This window comes from Cervus elaphus, chromosome 20 (assembly GCF_910594005.1).
Source record: "Cervus elaphus chromosome 20, mCerEla1.1, whole genome shotgun sequence".
NCBI classification, from domain to species: domain Eukaryota; kingdom Metazoa; phylum Chordata; class Mammalia; order Artiodactyla; family Cervidae; genus Cervus; species Cervus elaphus.
In genome coordinates, this window is record NC_057834.1 from 36114362 (window position 1) to 36134962 (window position 20601).

General features: G+C 46.0%; 1 protein-coding gene across 6 annotated transcripts; it reads right to left on the bottom strand.

Annotated features, from left to right (window-relative positions):
- Positions 1–514: 514 nt before the first annotated feature.
- On the bottom strand, positions 515–14379 carry LOC122676717. Of its 6 annotated transcripts, none has more exons than XM_043876307.1 (7): positions 14163–14379; positions 11732–11846; positions 7584–7964; positions 5157–5453; positions 3243–3377; positions 2949–3040; positions 515–2641 (listed from the first exon to the last, which is right to left on the bottom strand). In XM_043876307.1, exons 2-7 carry the CDS (start codon positions 11802–11804, stop codon positions 2549–2551), a joined length of 1071 nt encoding a protein of 356 aa, XP_043732242.1. In that variant the 5' UTR covers positions 11805–11846; positions 14163–14379; the 3' UTR covers positions 515–2548. The 6 variants fall into 6 exon arrangements, 5 of the variants coding, with proteins under 5 accessions (XP_043732242.1, XP_043732243.1, XP_043732241.1 ...); XM_043876308.1 differs by lacking the exon at positions 14163–14379 and adding an exon at positions 12317–12450; XM_043876306.1 differs by lacking the exon at positions 14163–14379 and adding an exon at positions 12163–12393.
- Between the last annotated feature and the right edge of the window lie 6222 nt (positions 14380–20601).

Genomic DNA, 20601 nt, shown 5'->3' on the forward strand with positions numbered 1-20601 from the left:
TGGACTGTAGCCTACCAGGCTCCTCCGTCCATGGGATTTTCCAGGCAAGAATACTGGAGTGGGTTGCCATTTCCTTCTCCAGGGGATCTTCCTGACCCAGGGATTGAACCCGGATCTCCCGCATTATAGGCAGACGCTTTACCATCTGAGCCACCAGGGAAGTCCAGGAATAGTAATATCTACTCTAAAAGAGTCATGTCAGTTCAGTTCAGTTCAGTTCAGTCGTTCAGTCATGTCCGACTCTTTGCGACCCCTTGAATCGCAGCACACCAGGCCTCCTTGTCCATAACCAACTCCCGGAGTCCACCCAAGTCCATGGCCATCGAGTCAGTGATGCCATCCAGCCATCTCATCCTCTGTCATCCCCTTCTCCTTCTACCCCCAATCCTTCCCAGCATTAGGGTCTTTTCCAATGAGTCATGTCAATGTATGGCAAAACCAATAAAATATTATAAAGTAAGTAGCCTCAAAAAAATAAATAAATAAATAAAAAATAAAAGAGTTCTTATAAGAATAAGAAGAAATAATACTTATAAAATTCATGGAACAAAAGCTAGTTCAACATAGGCTTGGAATGTTGAGTTCCCTTCTTTTTTTCTTTTTTGTCTTATGCTTTGGGAATCAAGGTGGGTGGGAGGGGGTCAGTGGGTGGTCACATGTCACACTGCCTCTGGACTGATAGCACTGATATCAGCCATGACCGGTCACCTAGGATTCCAGTGAAAGAGGTCATCTTCTTCCCTCTCAGCCTTCTCTGTCCAGCCTGACAATAAACCGGCTAGAAATGGCTTTATTAAGGAAACTCTGCTTCTCCCTTATCCAGCAGGATCTTAGCATTGCTTCTTATTGCTCAAGATTTTAGTTCAGAACTTTTCTTTCTGAGGTCAGAACTGAAAAAGCTGAGATTGCTGAACTGGGTGGGAAACCAAGAGATTCAAGAATGCAGGCCAACAGACAAAAGGACACAGATCATAGTACCAGAGTGAGTTCATCTCCAACTCAAGAGCTGGGACTGAAGGCTGGAGACAGAGGCTGAGGAGAGGAAGATCCCCAGGAAGAGGAGAAGATCCCACACAATCAGTGCAGGTGACATCAGGTCCTCAAGCAATGTGAGGGTGGAGGTAGGATGGGGAATCAGGCAAGATTGTTGGGGCTCATCACGTCCATCTTTGCTTCCTTGTGGACTTACTACCAGAAACACCTTCGGTAGATGCTGTGCTTTGAGATCAATCTGCTGAGTTCTTGTTGGAGTTGAGAGGAAGAATAGCTCAGACAATTCACAAAGAGAGGTGCTTGTCTCTTTGGCACTGGCCTCCTAAAGCCATGACACCCTCCCGAGGAAGCTCCAGGTGATGCAGGCAGGGAAAACTGATGACCAACCCAATCAAACTATGGCAGCCAAATTGGTTATGTCACCTGTGTCCAAAAAAGTTAGATGTGGGAGAGACCATTTCCAAATCTTTGGGTACATGTAGACCATATGAGCTGGAAAGGGGTCTAGGATTGGGTGGAATGCTAGAATTCCAACAGGCAGGGACAAGAGTAAGGGGCAGGGAGGGAGCAATCATTTCAGGCAGAAGCATGTGAGTGAGCAAACAGTAGCCTGACTAGGATCTGAGGCCAGCAGGTTGTGGGAGATGAGGGTCAGTAGGAGAGGCAGGAGAGGGCTGGTTCACACCTTCCCACAAGCTTTACTTCTCACAGCAGCTTCATTAGAGTGTGTGTGTGTTGGGGGGGTAGCACACTTCAGTTCCATTCTAATGACCCCCACCCCAGACAGGAATGCCCTGAAAATGCTTTCCTAAGAATACAAATCTCAACATGGGTCCTTCTGAGACACAGAAGGTTTTGAAGGGCCAGAAACAATACAAATTCCTCTACCCACTCCACAGGAGGTGGATTTGAGGTCCACGAGCTGAAGCTGAGGTTAGTTAGTACTAGTGATCAGGAACAAGGGCTGGACCACTGTATAATGTACACAGGCTATCCTCCCCAGCACACATACCAACAAATAGACATACACACAAACACACTGCCTGACATACAACTTTTGCCCGACATAAGGGGCAAAGGAAACCTCAAGCCAGTTCTTTATGAGCTCCCACCTACCCATGCTGCCTCCACAGACGCCCAACTCAGCACCCAGCACCAAAGCCTAACCTTGTCCTCTGTAGTCTGGTCAACATCTTTACACTGTCTCCACACCTGGGCTTGAATGCTCAGAAAGATACACATCAGTCACACAGCAGAGGCTGTGGGGATTATGATGTGCAGGAAGGTCCTCTTTGGGAAGTTTCAGGAAAAGAGGGGCTAGGTGCTGGGTCGATGATGGAAGAGCTCTCGTCCTGCAGGGTGAGGATCTTGAGTGGGAAGACAGCTGGGGAAGTTGACAGAGGTTGTGAGAAGGCCACATGTGCGCAGGCACTTGAAGGCGGGAGGGTCACAGGGGCAGCTGGAGCTGGACCAGAGCTGGGAGAGGCAGGTGTCTGCAGGAATCAAGCTCTGAGTGGAGGTGTCCTAGTAGTTCTGATTCTTCTGATTTCTCCAATTAAGTTATCTTCATGGTCTCCCTTTCTGGCTTGTAGACCTCACTGTAGACAGTACTAGTCTCCTTTTCTTCTAAATGTTGTTTACCAACACCCTAGGAATTGAAGTCAGAGGGTTTCTTTTTCTTTTCTTTTTTTTGAAGTCAGAGAGTTTCTAAAAAAGCTGAAAGAGGCCCTAGAGTGACCAGAAGGAAGCAATGCTGCTGACAAGAAATGCATGTGAGTTTACCCAAAGTGGCCAGCACTACACTGGCCCCAAGTTTTAAATTTTCTTAGTAAATACCACTGATCACCTGGAGAGAGTCAAAGAGATAGCAAGGCCAGGAACAGCAGGTGACTGGGTTGACAGACCCAGGAGATAGAACCATGAGATCCCAGACTGGGCTCAGCTCCCATTCTCACCTTGTGTGTGACCTCTCCAGACCCCTGCCGGCTCAGCTCTGCATACTGGATGCCACCATCATTGTCCCCAGGGTCACCCTGAAATTCTACACCTGCATCATACACAGAGTGGAGCTTGAACCTCGCCTTGAAAACATATACCTTCCCCCATGGCAATGAACTCAAGGCCAAGCCCACACCTGCCTTCCCCTTCTGCATTGATATTCCTTGAGCAGCAAAATACAGGAGGAAGGCAACCAGGGGTTCAGTGGAGGAAGGGTGGGACCTGGGGCAAGAAGCAGAAATGCAACCTACCTCTTCCAGTCTTCATCTTCCTCTTCTTCTTATAGGTCTTCCAAAGGAACAGTCCAATTATGAGGATCAACAGCATAATCACAACAGCCCCTATGATGCCTGGCAGGGTCTTAGCACTGCTGTTTCTAGGTGAATCTGTTTTCCTCACACAGATAGAATAAAGAAAATTATGGCAAACAGAACTTGAGACATCCATTGTCGAGGAAAGATACAAAAGAGCAAGTGGAGAGGTCTAGAAGCTAAAGAGGAGGTGGCAAGGCAGTATCGTTCACTCAAGGTCCTGAGCTTCTGCTTGATGCCAGGGACACTGAGATAAACAATACAGGTCACCCTGGGGAAGACGGAGAAAATATCAAAGTCTTCCAGCCAGAGAGACGGCAGTGCAGTAGAAGTTAACACTTTGTACACTGATCTTCATGGAGGGCCTCCCAGAGGAGGTGATGCATAAACTTCACCTCTGAGGGAGGAGTAGGAGTTTACCGGATATTCAGGCCGGGCACAGCTTTCCAGGAAGGAGGAGACACTGCTACGTCAAATCTGCAGCCCTGGGGGTTGCAATCATTCCCGATCAGCAGGCAGGAGAGGGAAAGGGCAGGGACAAGCAGGATGAGGATGATCAGAGAGAAGAGAGGCTCTTTCCAGAGGGTCCTGAGGGTCATGCTGAGTGTTGAACTTTATCTGAGACTCTAGAATGGGACCAAGGGAAAGGTATCATGAGATTTTAAGTGATGCTGACATATCAGCTACCACCAGCAGCTCATGGGGGATGGGTTAGAGGGGCTAGATTGCACACAGGATACCAGTTCATTTATTCACTCAGTGAAATACTGAGTGTGAATAGTGCCAGAAACTTTGTTTGGTATAAGAATTCAAAGAACAAGACATGTCCTCTGTCCTCAAGGTGTTCCAGGCTATGGAGAAGACAAACCCATCAATTGCACTGCTACTCAGTGTGGGGTGGCCATGGACTGCTCCTTAAAGGGGATGATGCCGGAGGCAGGGCAGTTACAGCAGCTGCAGTGCTTGTGCAACATGAGATTGAGCCACCCTTTGTTCAAACTTGACTCATAACAGAACTATAACCAAGTGCGGACATTGGTTACATGCCCATGACCTGAGGGAAATCCTTCAATAGGAATAAGCAAGGAACTCTTGATTTGGGAGGTTTGGTGGTAGAGGAAACAGCATTTCCAGAGGCTCAGAAGCTTGCAACTTTAGGACACATTCAGGGAAGCCAAGCAAACAATTTAGTGTGAAATGTGTGAGGTAAGGAACATGGGCAGAGGAGCTTCAGAGCCCTGAATCCTGCAGGGAATCCCTGGGTCAGACTCCTACAGATGATACAGACCAATCACAAAATCCAATTGCTTTTCAAAAGACTACAGTGGATGACACACTATGGATAATGGATGAAGTAGGAGAAGTGCTAGAAAGTTATTGCTCTGGACGAGATCTGACACTGCCCTGTAGCAGCTGGGAGGGAAGGAGCTCCCCAGAGGGCAACAACAGGTAGGCAGGTGCAGGCAGCAGGGAGCATGGGTCAGGGGAGGGGTGAGCCCTCAGGGAAATACATTTCTAGGAAATGCTTTTGCTGCTGCAGCCCCAGTTCTCTTTGCCTCCCCCACACCACACCTGCTCTGCCTCCAGGGCCAGCTGGGACTGAGATTTGCTCACCTGGAGGTGAACCGACTTGATTTGCATAAAAAACAAATTCCTTTTTTCTTGGGGAAAAAAAGGGGGTGGAGAGGCAGGCATGGACTTGAGAGAGAGTTAATGCAGACATAAGCTGACTATACCTCCCAGGCTCCTAAAAGGGGTGACCTGGTAGGAAGGAGGTGCTCATCACATGATGGGGAGAAAAGCCCAGAGCCCCTAGTTCTCAGAGTGCCCGTCCCCTCTGGCAGGTGCACTCACCAGAGACACAGACTTTCCCGAGGTCTAAGGTGGCAGTTTTCTGGTCCACCTGGTTGCTGACCACACAGGTCAAGCTGGCAGCGGGCTGGCTCAGAGGCAGGTTCAGAGTCAGGTGCCAGGAGTTGGAGGGTAGTTCTGATGTCACTCTCTGCTCCAGCTCCCTGGGAAGGCCCTTGATCTCCCAGGTCACCTTCAGGTCCTCTGTAGCCCCTGGGGCTCTGCACTCCAGAGTGACATTGCACCAGCCTGGTGTGATGGATGCTGACTTGACTTCGATCTCAGGAAGGGGTACAGTTCCTGAGAGAGGAGGGACAATAGAATGGAGCTCACATGATTGGAGAACATTCCAGTCTGTACATTCTCATCCATCATCTCACTGAAACCCTGGCATTCTCCCTTTAATGACAGTGAACGCATTATATAGATAAACAGAATTTGCCCGGTACTTAATACATAGCAAATGACAATAAAGAGGGGAGCCACTGAATTAAGCCATATGTGATTTCACTAGATTGTGTGCATGTTGAGGAAGTGTTAAACATCTCCAACAAGAAAATAAAGCCTGATCCCACCTTCCCAAGACCAATTATTTCTAAGAAAATGGGGCTCCTTCTAGATGTGGAGGAAGTCTCAGACAGAAGAGCTAATCACAGATCAGGAACTTGGCCTCTTCTTCTGCTCAGATAATGCCTGAGATTTTATAGCCTGTAGAGAAGACACCTGGTCAGAGTTGGGAGCCCAGAGAAAGGTTCTGTGCTCCCAATAGTGGAGACATGTGTGGGAGATGCAGGGGCAGTGTCAACAATTGGCACTTGCTATCTCCCTCTACAAGGGTCAAATCATGTGCTGCTGTAGCTGCTGACCTTCACACCCCACTGAAGGAGTTCAGGGTGGAAAGAAGACATGAGGCATTCTTTGCCGGTGTGGGAGAGTGGGACTGGCAGGAAAGGTCTTCAGATAGCTAGATATTTTCAGGAGCCTATTTTATGAGCTCAATTCTGGTACCTCATTGTATCTAGAAAAGCACTAAAATCCTTCATGGTGATGACTGTTCCTGGTGACTAGAAAAAGCTTCTGGAGACTAGTAGAAAACTTCTGGGAAAATGTTCTTATTGCTTGTATTCCTCCTTCACCAAAGTCACATATACACTGACATTTCCCTCTCATTGGAGTAGTTTCTCAGAGCTATCTGGGGTACTGTCTCCTAGGCTGCCATCCTCATTTTGCTCCAAATAAAAACTTAATTCATAACTCAAACGTCATGCATTTTTTTAAGTCAATGGTAGCAATGGAATGATAAGCAAATGAATAAGCAAATGATAAGCAAAGGAATGATAAGTCTGAGTCCGTTAGAACATGCCACTGAACTTGAGAAGTGACATACTGATAAGTTGGTCATAGAAATCACATGGGGACCTAAAGCAGAAACAGTCACTCTCTCACAGCAGATATTTTCCTATGCACGCAGGGACTTTCAGGAAAGAAAGTGTTGGCTAAGTGAGGCTCTCTGGAAGTGCTACTGTGTAACCATTCTCCTACATCTACCCAGGCATCTAGTGCTGGATTGCTGGAGCCTTTGTGAGTGAGGCTGGCCTTGGACTGGCGCTGAGTAAAAGGAGAGGAGGTACTGACTACACATGAATTTCTGGATTATGGTAGGTGAATAATGGGCCCCAAATACTTCCATGTCCAATTCTCAGAACCTATGACTATGATAGGTTACAGGACAAGGTGGAATTAAGGTAAAAGAATTAAGGTGCTAATCAGCTGACTTCAAAATAAGGAGATTGTTCTGATTACCTGGTTGGGACCAATGCAATCACAGGAGTTCTTAGAAATGGAAGAAAGAAGAAGAGGAAGGGGGTCAGGGGGATTAGAATGTGAGAAGAATTGGTCCCACTATTGCCAGCTTTGAAGGTAGGGGAACGTGGTCATAGCCAAGTGACATAAGCAACCACTAGAAGTGGAAAATACAAGTAAATGAATTTCCTTCTGGAACCTCTATAGAGGGACACATCCTGCCAACAACTTGACTTTGGCCCAGTGAGACCTATGTCTGACTTCTGACCTAGAGCCTAGTAAGATAAAAAATTTGTGCTGTGTTCAGCCTCCAAATTAAAGCAGCATTATAGCAGCAACAGATAAGCAATACACACATTAAGTAAACCTAGACATATAAAGAACAACAATTGCTATGGCAATATCATTTCCCCAAATTTCCATTCTCTTCTCCCAAAATTCTAAAGTGGTTTTATCCCTGGAGTGAATCTCAACTCCTTTCACCATTTGCAGTAAACCCACTTACCCTAATTCAAGGGAGGAAATAGCCTGAACACTGATGTCTGGAAGGGATCCTGAAAAATGGGGCCTACCTGATGCTCCTAGCTCAAAAGCAGGAGGGAAGCCATGGTGAGGAGTGTCACTCACCGTAGACAGTGAGGAGGAAAACCTGGGTAAGTTCTCTTCCTCCAGTGAAGCTAACTCGAGCCCGGTACTCCCCACTGTCCTCTCGGGTCAGGTTCTCAATCCTCAGGGATGTCACACTGGGCACATGGACCCTGTGCTGGTACTTGTCCTGGAGGCTGACCCAGGTTGGGGTGTCTGCCCCATGGCTGACTCGCAGCAGGACTCTGTAGTTTGACTCAGGGCCAAAGCCCCATGAGACCTCCTCTGGGTCAGCTTCTTGATTCTTGGTCAGATGAAAAAACACAGAACCTCCTTGAATCCCCTGCAGGGAAACATGGGCTCCAGAATCCTGAACTCCAGAACCATGTGCTCCAGAACTCTTGACTCCAGTGCTGCAGACACCTAGGGCATAGGACACAGGAAACATAAATTTTTTCCAGTAACAATAAAGGAGAAAACTACATAACCTATATTTTAAATGAAATTCATCCAATATACTCCCTTGATTCTTAAGAGGCAGCCTAGTCAAATGAATTTAAGCAATTTTAGAATTAAATCCTGGTTCTAGTGAATTGTTACCTTGAGGAGGTAACTTAAATTTTCTAATCTGGAGTTTCCCCACCTACCTCATAAATTGAATGGGATCATGGGGCTTCCCTAATAGCTCAGTCGGTAAAGAATCTACCTGCAATGCAGGAGACCTGGGTTCGATCCCTGGGTTGGAAAGATCCCCTGGAGAAGGGAAAGGCTCCCCGTTCCAGTATTCTGGTCTGGAGAATTCCATAGACTGTATAGTCCATGGGGTCACAAAGAGTCGGACACAACTGAGTGACTTTTTCACTTTTGTATATCAAAAGCACTCAGCAGATTTTCTGTCAATACCAAGTGCATAACTGTAGAATTAGCTTCTTAATTATTGTCCCCTTGTGTTCACATCCTTTTGTAATGCCCTCCCTGGTGAGTGGGCTACATCCAGTGACTGGCTTCCAAGGAATAGACTAGAGCAGACATGATGGATATCACTCAGTGATACTAGGTTATACAAGACTGTGACTTCCCTCTTGCTTACACACACATCCTCCTTTTCACTCTCTCTCTCTTGCTCACTCTGAGGAATCCAGCTGTCATGTTGTCAGTTGCCTAAGGAGAGGCCCACATGACAAGAAACTGAGGGAGCCCCTGGCCAACATCTAGAGAGGAACTGGGACCCTCAGCCCAACAGCCACAGGAACTGCCTCCCAACAGCAATCTCTTGAGAGATCTTGGAATCATAGCTTGCGCAGTGGACCATGGGCTGATGCAGCCCCAGCCCCAACTAAGACTCTAACTTCAGTCTGGGAGACCTTGAGTCAGAGGACCTAGCTGATCCAACCCTAAGCCCTGACCCAAAGAACCTGTAAGACTGAGACTATACCTGGTGGTGTTTAAGGTACTATGTTTTGTGGTGATTCCTTACACAGCAATAGATACCTAACACAAATATGAAGGCTGCTACCCTTCCTCCTCTTTCTAGGCAGTGCAGTAGTCAGGAAACTACAGGCTGTGCTGTGTAACAAAGAGTTACAATACCTCAGGGTCTTAGAACAAGGGGGGTCCATAGTCCCCACCACAGGTCCCATGAGAGAGTGAAGGAGAGGCCCTGTCATACATGGAGGAAACCCCACCTCCTTGTAGCTGCACCCATGGAACTCGCAGCATCCTCATAGGTTCCCAGCCCCACAGCAGGAGAGGAGAGAGGAGAATCACACAGGGGTTTCACTGCGACTGTCTCCAAGCAGTGTGTTCTCTGCTCATGTTTTTTGACCAGCACTTATGACAAAGCCCTGGCTAACTGCCAAGGACTAGAATATGAGGGGGAGAGCAAGTGATCATTTAATGAGCTCTACTGTCCCTACCACAGAGACAACACTTCCCAGTCAGTCCCTGCCAGGTCACAGTGGGCCTTCCTCAGACACTTTCCTGGAGAGCTTTGACCAGTGGGCACATTTGCTTCAGGGCCACCACCTCCTGAGCCCACCTTCCCTCTTCAGACATAGGCCCAAGGGACCTGATACCTTTTACCCTTTCTGGGGACGAAGTAGGACAGAACAGGATGAGGCAAAGTCCCTTATCCTGAAAAGATGATCAATCTGTTTCTTCCAGCAGGTCAGGATGCACCTACTGGTCTCAGTTCTTCTCTAGATATTGACCAGAGGCTCCCTCAGTTTCATGTCAGCCTGCCACAGTCCCAATCCTCTTTCCAATTCAATAAATTCTCACCATTTCAGACCTGTCTCCCTCCAGCTGTACTTATTCTCATTCCTGGCTCTCACTGGAAGCAGAGAATAACTCATGCCAGTGTTCACATGCCTAAGGATTTCAGATGTTTCTTTGTATTCATTTAATCAGGCATCTCCTCCAGGTCAGGCCTTAGGGGGCATCTATCCAGGCCCCTCCTGTCACAGAGGAAGGGCCCCCCAGGGCGTGAACTTGTCCTGGGTCACACAGGGCGGAGCCACTCCTGGCACCAGGGCTGGCTCCCCTCTCCCAGCCCAGTGCTTCTCCCCTGTAGGAGCTCCCATCGGCTCCCCACCCTGTCCCTGTCCTCCTGAGGAGCTCCCCTTCCAGCACCACTATCTCATCACCAGGATCTGAGCAGTTCCTAGAGGCTCATCCTCCAACTTTCCTCTCCTGAGAAAGGGGAAGCAAGTACTTAGGGGGGTTTAGCAGAGCAGGGACTTCTGGACAGCTGAGGGTTAACCACCAGCCTGTCCAGATTGCATACTTCCTGGAAAAACAGAAACCAGAGAGAAGAAGCTCAGTCCTGAGTGTGCAGGGAGAACCCACTCGGGGGGATGGTGAGCTGAGCTCTGAGGAAGGTAGAAGAAGACTTGGAAAGAGAAGGAAGGGAGTGAGAGATGTGATCTACAAAAGATCTAATCCTGAAGAAGAAAATAAAGCCAGGGAGAGTGTGGTTACAAACAACATAGAGTTTATTTAAATAATATAAAGTTTAATAGTTGCAAATCAATTTACAATTTTGTCCATTTTCCTTCTCTTTCTTTTATGTAATCTTCCAACCCCAGAGCCTATGGAGAAAATTCTAAATAACAGAACTTATTTTCAAGTTACATAAAATTGAAGAGAAAAGAAGCTCTATATTTTACTGTTACCTTATAGAGTTACATTACTGAAAAGGAGGTAAGGTTTTATAAAGTTTATTCTTAATTCAAGACATCTGTTTATAAACAGTCTATAATTCATTAAATTTCATATAGTTCCTGAAAGTTCACTTAGTGGCTGGAATACTGAAAAAATAATTTAAAAATTTTAAACTTTAATTAAAAATAAAAGCTTTCCAGCTTTCTCCAGAATTCATAATTCCTTCGGTATTAGTGTTTACTCATTAGATTTTAATTTTATCATACATAATCAGATAGTCTCCAGGAAGTCACGTATATAAGTTGGGTTTTGTCCAGTCTTTAGCTCACTTTTCACTTAACTCCCCATAGATTTCTACGTCTCTTTCCCTTCTTTCCTCCTCTAGTTCACCCACTTCAAGAACCCACATTACCAGTCTACACTTCCATTCTTAGTTTCTCCATATTCTTACAACAGGTGGTATACAGAAACCCTTAAATTTGAGAAGTTGCTGTTCCTTTTACAAAAGCAGAATTTCATTTAATTGCATTTAATATCCTGCATCTTGCCCAAGAAATCAAGACTACAATTGCTTCCTCCATCTCAGACACAGGGTTCTAGTCAACCTTCTTCTCCACAGGACAGCTGCACAGACTGTCACGATACCTCTGAGTTGAGACCAGGGAGCCTTGTTTCCCCAGCCCGTCCAAGTCAAGGAGCCAGCTTCTTAGTCTCTCCCCCTCTCTGCAGGCAGCTCCCGGCTCACCCAGCTTCACATTTCTGCTGCAGAGACAGACTTATCTTCCTAGAAATGTTTTCCTTAATGTAGTGAAGGCTGCCTGAGCTCAGGTGTCTCAGACTCACCACAACAAGAAGATCATTTTGTTCTTCTTTTCACCCAAGGTCTCTAAACCGAAGGCTCTGCATTTGCTAAATAATTGCAGAGCTGTTTTGTCTTTTTGTTCACCAAGGACATAAGACATGGAAAGGGCACCCTGCCTCCCTGCTCCACCCAGAGGCCCTCCCTCCCAGGAGCCCAGATCACTCACTGAGGAGGAAGCTGGTGAATCCCAGGAGCCTGGAGGGCCCGCAGAGGTGGGGGTCTTCTGAGCAGGGCCCCATCACAGGCTGCCTGCTCAGCCTGTGAGGCTACAGAAGAAACATCTAGGAGGAGCAGAAAGAGAGGAAGGAGTGTCACTCAAAGGGCGATTATGCTATTCTCCACCCTTAGGGAGGGGCTAATATGTTCTAGATGGATGGCCCACCAGCCTATACTAAACCACTCGGAGATTTCCTATTAATTTCACCAGCACCTACATTAAGACCTCAGCAAACAATTGCAGAGTAAATGTATAAACAACTCCACTGTATTGCAGATACTCCAACCCTGTTGTCATATCAGCCTGGATAAACTCTGGAAAAAAATTTCCCAACATAACAGCCACTGTCCCATTCCACTGTGCAGCCTCAAGCAAGTCACCTGAGTTCACTCTGTGCTTCCAGAAACTGCTCTGCTGCATCTCAGACAAGAGAATATCCAATACTGCTTTATTCCCTCCAACCCCATGTAGTTAGTGGCGGATGAATCCTTTGGTCAGAAACTTCTGTAAGGAGTCAAAATCCAGGCAACTCACCCTCTGGTTACTTTCAGGGTGATGAGGAGAGCAAGTCTCATATTTTTCCTCTACTCTTGGAAGTACTGTGAGGACTATGTGGGTCTGCTCCAGAGTTGGGGAGGGAGGAGGAGCCTAGAGAAACAGCAATGCAGCTACAGGCCAGGGTTACTGGGAGAGAGCCAGACAACAAAACATTCCAACATTCCGTGCTGGCAGAACACCAGGGACTTTTTGGAAATCCAGATATCTAAGGTCAATTCAACATGTCAGCCAGCTATGCTGTGCAGCTGGGAAGCTAAATCTTTGTCAACACCCCCAACTTGTCTAGATCTTCTTACAAATTTCAAATTTATAGATTTATGAAAGGCAGATATCATTACAATTACAATTATCCTCCTGTTTGACACACGTGGAAACAGGATCCAGCGAATCTAGTGAATAAACCCAAGGTTGGAAAGTCAACACGTAGGACAGCGTGGCCTGGGACCAGGTCCCTGCACTTTCTTTGCACTCGCCTTCAGAGACCCAAGTCCCTCTCAGGGCAATGAATCTCATCTACAAGATGGTTTCAGCCCTTGAGAAGTCACATGACGGGGAGGGAGACCTTGCCTGGCCCAGGGCAGACCTTCACCTTCCTTGCATCATTCCAGGCAGGAAAACTAAGATGTACGGCTGCATCTCAGCAGCCTCTGAGATCAAGGCAGCCCGTGACCAATCCCTGTTACCTCTGCTTGTGCTCGGTGTGTTACGAACAGCCCAACCCAGACCTGCAAAGGCTGGTGGTCTGAGAAACGGCAGTTGGTCAGTCTCCCAGGTCTGACCCTCGTTGTCTGTGACCTGCAAGGTAGTGGATCCTGCCCTACTTCCCTGGGCAGTGGACCCTGTCCTCCTAGGTTGCCTCATGGTCCAGATTTCATAAGGTCTTTTCATCTTTGTAGGGAAAGAGCAAACTAGCCAAGATGGCAGTGGTCAGGCTCTCTTGCCTCACAGCCTCTTGCCCCACATTTTGTAAATACATGGTTATGTAACAGTTGAGATCACTTATAGCACTGTGCATGCACATCGTGATGTATCCGATTGGCCACAGGCCACTTTTGTTCCATAAGCTTATGCTATGTCCACTGGGTCAACCACGAGAGGAAAGACTATATCGTGTCTGCTGCTATGGCTGCTATGCCAGTCAGGAGAGAATAAATGTGTCTACAGTTCCTATGATTCTTTGAGTTTTCTTGCAGCTTCCCTACTCGTGCCTTGCATACCCTGGGTTCAGCAAACAGTGAGATATAGAGAGACAGTCTCAACATCCTTTCTATCAGTCACACCAAGTACATGACCTTTTAAACTTGAAGAAGCCCCACCCACCCACCCAGTGGAGAGGTTGCTCCCACCCTGCGCTTGTGCCCAGCTCCTGGGAGGGCTGCCATCCAACCTGTTTGTCCATGATTCTCACCCCAGCCACAACATTCAGCTTCTTTCTGCTGGGCTTCCTTTACCTCTAAGATTCCCTAGCGATTCTTGGCTGGACTGGTTGCCAGCATCTCTCTTCTGTCCAGTAAGACAGGACAGACCACAGTACCCAGCACAACCGTCTTCCCACAACAGGCATTTGGACCACATTAATCTATCTCACAGGGAAGGGGTGGGGTCCTCAGATCCCTACTCAGAGCCCCTAAGAACATGCCCACATGGGATTTTGAAACCCACAGAGGGAGGGAGAGTCCCAGCAGGTGCAGATAACTGGGAAAAACCTCCCCATTTTAGGGGCCAAACCTCATCCTTTATGGATCTAAGTAAGAAATCCATCAGCCTCCAGCCTGCACGCCTGCTCCCACTCCATGGAGTAAGACCCTTCCCTCCCACTTACTATCAAATGTCTCCTGATCATTCCAGATGCAGCTTGGATGGTGTCCTGGGAGTCTCCGCATCCTGCCCCAGATGAACTTAGGTCCTCTTGCCGCTGGGCTCCCACAGCAGTTCAGCAGGACATTGGCGCTTGTGATATAACCAGACAACACTCGCTCTTGCCCCCCTCCCAGCTTGTGATACAGAATGCAGTTCCTGTGCACAGAGGCGGCAAGGTGATCCCACTCTCAGCCTGGTGTCAGTGATGAATCATCACCTGAGAGTGAGTGGCCTACTGACTCACCCTGATCCCAGCCCTCTTGTGAGGACCCTGGGGGTCACATGTGCTCTTGAACAAGACAGGCAGCTTTCAACTTAGCCACCCATGGCACCTGTGACAGGTTTCCAGTAAGCAAATATTTACTCAGCTAAGCACACCTGTGTCTTGGCCACGGTCTTTTTCTGTCCAGGTCACCACCTGCTGTGGTCCCTGGGCCCTGAGATGGCTTTACAGGCAGTGTGACCACACCCAGAACTTTCCTTCTGACAGACACATGGCCCCTGAGGACTCTGGGTGCTGTGTTCTGTGAGAAAAATGAAGGTGTGCTCCTCCATGGCCATATTTTCACAGACCTGTTCTAGTGGTACTGAAAATTCATCCCAAGAACATCCACCCCTCATGAGGATAATCTGTAATTCCACAGTGCTATCCTCAGAATTCAAGTCTGAAAACTAAATTCTTACAGTATTCAAGAACCACCAGACTCTTGGAGACACACTCATGTTGACAAAATTAAGACAGTGGTGACTTATTAAGTGGAATGCCAAGTTATTGTAATAAAAATCTGGGGCCAAGTTCCCTTCCCATGAACAGGCTCTCTCCCCAGCTATAAGGAGGTTTGCTGGGCACAGGTCCCACAATGTTAATAGTAGGGGGTTCTTTCTCCCTCATTTTGAAGCTTCCTGATCCACCTAAAAACACTTTTCTGTGGGCAGATTCCTGTGACCCCAATTCTTTTAATGAGAACAATATGGAAAAAGGGAAAGAGTAATTTCACAGTGGATAAGCCTGAGGAACACTCCCTGAATTCAGCCAGGTGATGAAGGTCAGTATATGCTGTGGTATATCACGGTGATAGTATGTACCCTTGATATGATGCAATGAAAATAACACTTTTTTCTGTGGTCCTCCTCCCCAAATCCCAAATCCCCTAGTTTACTTATGAGGGAAACACTGGAAACTTCCTAATTGAGGGATACTCCACCAAACACCCAATCAGGGCTTCTCAAAACTGTCATGAGAAAAAAGAACAGCTGAGAAACAGAGGAGCCCAAGGAGACATGGTGGCTAAATACAAGATGGTGTCCTGAACGAGATCCTGAAACAAAAGAGGACATTGGATAAAACTGAAGAACATCTGAGTAAAGTATGAACTTTTCTTTAAAAGATATCAATATTAGTTTATTAACAGAAACAAATGTTAGGAGTATAAGGTACTGATAATGTTGCAGGAAGGGGGATCCCAGAGTCTGAGGGTGACTCTTGTCTAACACTCGGAAAAGAATTGTTCAAGGAGACACATGTGCCAACAAAGCAAGAGACTTTATTTGGGAAGGGGCACCTGAGTGGAGAGCAGCAGGGTAAGGGAACCCAGAGAGCTTCTCTGCCACGTTGCTTGCAGTTTTATGGTGACGAGATTAGTTTCTAGGTTGTTTCTGGCTAATCATTGATTCTGGATCCATCCTGGGGGCACCTACATCACTCAGTCAAGATGGATTCCAATGAGGAGGACTCTGGGAGGTTGGTAGGACAAAGGAGCTGATGTATCCTCTCTCCTATTGACCTTTCCCAAATTCTTCAAGTTGGTGGTGGCTTGTTAGTTCCATGTTCCTTATCTCCTGTCATAAAGTAACTCATGCAAATGGTTACTGTGGTGCATGGTCAGGGCTGGCAGTTTCAGAGTTTCATCTAACAATAATAGGGGAGACTGTATATAGGGTATGTGGGAACTCTCAGTACAGTTTCCTGAAATTTTCTGTTAATCTAACAAATTTCTAAAAACTAAACTTTGCTAAAACAAAAACTGCTACCTTCCTGAGCTCATATCCCTTCTGGTTACAACTGCTCAAGAAAGGCATGTTCCTCACCATTTCCACAAAGGCCAGCAAGATCTATGCGTGACTCTCTTCCTCTATATATACAGGAATACTTGTTTTCAAATAAACCCTGTTCCCACTGCTGACTCCATGAAAGCAGAATTGAAAACTCTATTTGGTTTCTGTCCCCAGGCCTGGCTCACAGATGCTTATACAACATTTTTTCAGTGTATGTTTCCTGATCCCCTCCTAGATACCTGTCATGTGTTAGATGCTCATAATGTACAGTAAACACAACTTCCCCATTCCTTATCTGGACAGAGGCCACACCACAGTGGGGAACAGATGTTAAACAAGCAAATGCCTTATGCAGCTATCATGGCAGTTACAGGGAAGGGAAAGTACAGGGTGCTGGGAGGGAAGGAGGGCACTGAAGGGGCAGGGAGGCCGCTCTGGGGAAGGATGGCTAAGCTGAGGCCTATAGATTCTGGTGGCCATGAGCTCCATGTGGGCAATCCCATTGGGCCAATCCTTGTCTTCACTTTACTTTTGGCACAGTTCGTCACTCCTTTATTCGAGAAACCTTCTTTACGTGGCTTCCTGGACACCAGAGTCTCCTGATTTTCACCCTGCCTCACTGGCCACTCCTTCTCAGCCTCCCCTCTCTGACTATGACCTTCTGAGGTCCAAAACTTGTTCCCTGTACCACTTCCCTGTCTACACAAATCTTTCACCTGAACTCCAGACCCATGTGTACAATTGCCAACTTGAAAACCCAACATGAAGGCTCTGTACATCACAAACTCCAATTGCATACCTGAGCCCCCAAACTGCTTCTTCCCCGGTGGTCCTTATCTCAGGAAATGGCACTGTCAATCACCATAGTGCTCATGCCAAATTCCTGGTTATCACTCAGACTCCACGTCTGACCCATCAGCAAAGCCTGCTACCTCTCCATAATATTTCATGAATCCACCCCCTTCTCACCACTTCCTCCACTTCCACTGTAAGCTGGACTCTTGCTGGTGCCTCCCAACTCATGCCCAGACCCTACCCTAGCTGCACCACATACACAGCCAAAGTGGACCTTTAAACCATTGTCACAGCCTGTCCTGCTGCTGCTCCAAACACTCTGCTGTTACTCATTCCACTTAGAAAGAAATTCAAGCCCTGATCTTGTCCTTCCATGCTCCATGCCATTGTTCCCCAGGCCACCTTTCCCACCTCAGTTCTTCAGAGTCTGTCAATCATTCCTCTCCAGCATCACAAGCCTTGTGAACTTTCCTCCAGTGCTTTGGGTAGGCTCCCAGCTCAAGGCATTGGCACATTCATATTCTCTGCCCAGAATGTCCTTCCACCTACTTAAATGGCTCTCATTCACACTCACTTAGTGCTCTGTCAAAATGCCACTTCCCCACAAAGGTCTCCCCTTGGAGTTCTTCTAAAATAGAAGCTCTCCTGCCTTCCTCTGCTTGTTCTGTCCCCACACACTTGCCATCACCTGACCCTGCATATCTATTTTGTCATTTGTTGATTACCACTATCCCCCTTAGGACGTGAATTCTTGAGTGCCAGGAATGTATTCATCTTACTCTCTTCTGTATCCCTAGCACTGAGAAAAATAGTAGACATCTCATAAATATTCTTCAAAGGTGGTTAAAAGTGTGGCTTCTAGACTCAGACCATTTGACTTGAAATTCCAAAAGTTCAAATTTCCAAAAGTTTAAAAAAAAAAAAAACGGTGTAGAAAGACAGGCACTTGTACATTGCTGGTAGAGTGCAAAATGGTAGAACCCATATGGGAAACAATTTGGCAACAACCAAAGAGTCAAAACTCTGGCTGCATCTGCTCTGCAATCCTATCTCTAAAGTGGTTTTCCATGGTGGGTATTCAGCAAGATTATTTTGCTGAATTGTTTCTGAGATCAAATGATAGAACATGATCTAAATATTTGTCAGTGGGGACACCTTAATTGTACTATGGAATGTTCCCATGGTTGGATACTACACTCCTGTAAGAATAGCAGGAAGATATCAGGAAGCACTATAGATACTGATTGAAAAGATTTGTAGAATATAACATTAAGTTAAAACAGAAAAGTGTTGAAATATATATATATATATATATATATATCTGTAAAAAATATACATTTTATACATATATATGTTTTATATATACATATAAAATATATAAGTATACATATAGAATGTATAAAATGTATGTATAAATATAAAATATATACATAAAATATGTATATAATATATTCTACCACCAACTCTTCTTAATCCCTGACTATGCCACTCTATTTACAAAGGTATGGTTAACCTGTGACTTACCCAGCATCTGTCTCTGACCTCAGCCTTGAACCATCAGTTCAGAGAAACATCAGCAAGGTACCCTCTGTGCCTCTCCACTGCTATTGAGGGTCACTGCCACTAGACTGATGGTCACACAGAACCTACCAGTAGGCTTCTCTACCAACACTCTCACACAGTTAGCTCAACAGGCTCATTAGATCTGATAGACAGAGTGCCTGAGGAACTATGGACGGAGGTTGGTAACATTGTACAGGAGGCAGTGATCAAGACAATTTCCACAAAAAAGAAATGCAAAAAGGCAAAATGGTTGTCTGAGGAGGCCTTACAAATAGTTGAGAAAAGAAAAGAAATGAAAGGTAAAGGAGAAAAGGAAAGATATACCCTTTTGAATGCAGAGTTCTAAAGAACAGTAAGGAGAGAAAGGAAAGCCCTCGTCAGCGATCAATGCAAAGAAATAGAGGAAAGCAATAGAATGGGAGAGAAGAGAGATCTCTTCAAGAAAATTAGACATACCAAGGGTACATTTCATGCAAAGATGGGCACAATAAAGGACAGAAATGATATGTACCTAACAGAAGCAGAAGATATTAAGAAGAGGTGGCAAGAATACACAGAAGATCTACACAAAAAAGATCTTCATAACCCAGATAACCACGATGGTGTGATCACCCACCTAGAGCCAGACATCTTGGAATATGAAGTCAGTGGGCTTTAGGAAGCATCACTACAAACAAAACAAAGCTAGTGGGGGTAATGGAATTCCAGTTGAGCTTTTTCAAATCCTGAAAGATGATGCTGTGAAAGTGCTGCACTCAATATGCCAGCAAATTTGAAAAACTCAGCAGTGGCCACAGGGCTGGAAAAGGTCAGCTTTTATTCCAATCCCTAAAAAAGGCAATGCCAAAGAATGTTCAAATTACCACACAATTGCACTCCTCTCACACGCCAGTAAATTAATGCTCAAAATTCTCCAAGCCAGGCTTCAACAGCACTTGAACTATGAACTTCCAGATGTTCAAGCTGGACTTAGAAAAGACAGAGGAATCAGGGATCAAAATGCCAATATCTGTTGGATCATCCAAAAGGCAAGAGAGTTCCAGAAAAACATCTATTTCTGCTATATTGACTACGCCAAAGCTTTTGACTGTGTGGATCACAACAAACAGTGGAAAATTCTTAAAGAGATGGAAATACCAGACCACCTGACCTGCCTCCTGAGAAATCTGTGTGCAGGTCAAGAAGTAGCAGTTAGAACTGGATATGGAACAACAGACTGGTTCCAAACTGAGAAAGGAGTATGTCAAGACTATATTGTCACCCTGCTTATTTAACTTATATGCAGAGTACATCATGTTAAATGCTGGGCTGGAACCACAAGCTGGAATCAAGATTGCTGGGAGAAATATCAAGAACCTCAGATATGCAGATGACACCACCCTCAGTGGCAGAAACTGAAGAAGAACTAAAGAGCCTCTTGATGAAAGTGAAAGAGGAAAGTGAAACAGCTGGCTTAAAACTCAGCATTCAAAAAACAAAGATCATGGCATCCAATCCCAACACTTCATGGCAAATAGATTGGGAAACAATGGAAACAATGAAAGACGTTATTTTGGGGGGCTCCAAAATCACTGCAGATGGTGGCTGCAACCATGAAATTAAAAGATGCTTGCTCCTTGGAAGAAAAGCTATGCCCAATTTAGACAGCATACTAAAAGCAGAGATATTACTTTGGCAACAAAGGACTGTCTAGTCAATGCTATGTTTTTTTCAGTAGTCATGAAAGGATGTGATAGTTGGACTATAAAGAAAGCTGAGTTTGAGTTCAGAAAGACTTCAGAAAGCTGAAGTCTTCAAAAGCCGAAGAATTGACGCTTTTGAACTGTGGTGTTGGAGAAGACTCTTGAAAGTCCCTTGGACCACAAGGAGATCCAACCAGTCCATCCTAAAGGAAATCAGTCCTGAATATTCATTGGAAAGACTGATGCTGAAGCTGAAACTCCAACACTTTGGCCACCTGATGCAAAACCTGACTCATTGGAAAAGAC

What these genes read in the sequence shown, in the direction of transcription:
- LOC122676717 (XM_043876307.1), bottom strand. Translation starts at nt 11,804, where the DNA reads ATGGGGCCCTGCTCAGAAGACCCCCACCTCTGCGGGCCCTCCAGGCTC. An exon ending in TTTCCTCCTCACTGTCTACG is followed by an intron (nt 5,454 to 7,583) that starts GTGAGTGACACT and finishes CTCCTCTCTCAG; the next exon opens with GAACTGTACCCCTTCCTGAG. An exon ending in CGGGAAAGTCTGTGTCTCTG is followed by an intron (nt 3,378 to 5,156) that starts GTGAGTGCACCT and finishes TGAGGAAAACAG; the next exon opens with ATTCACCTAGAAACAGCAGT.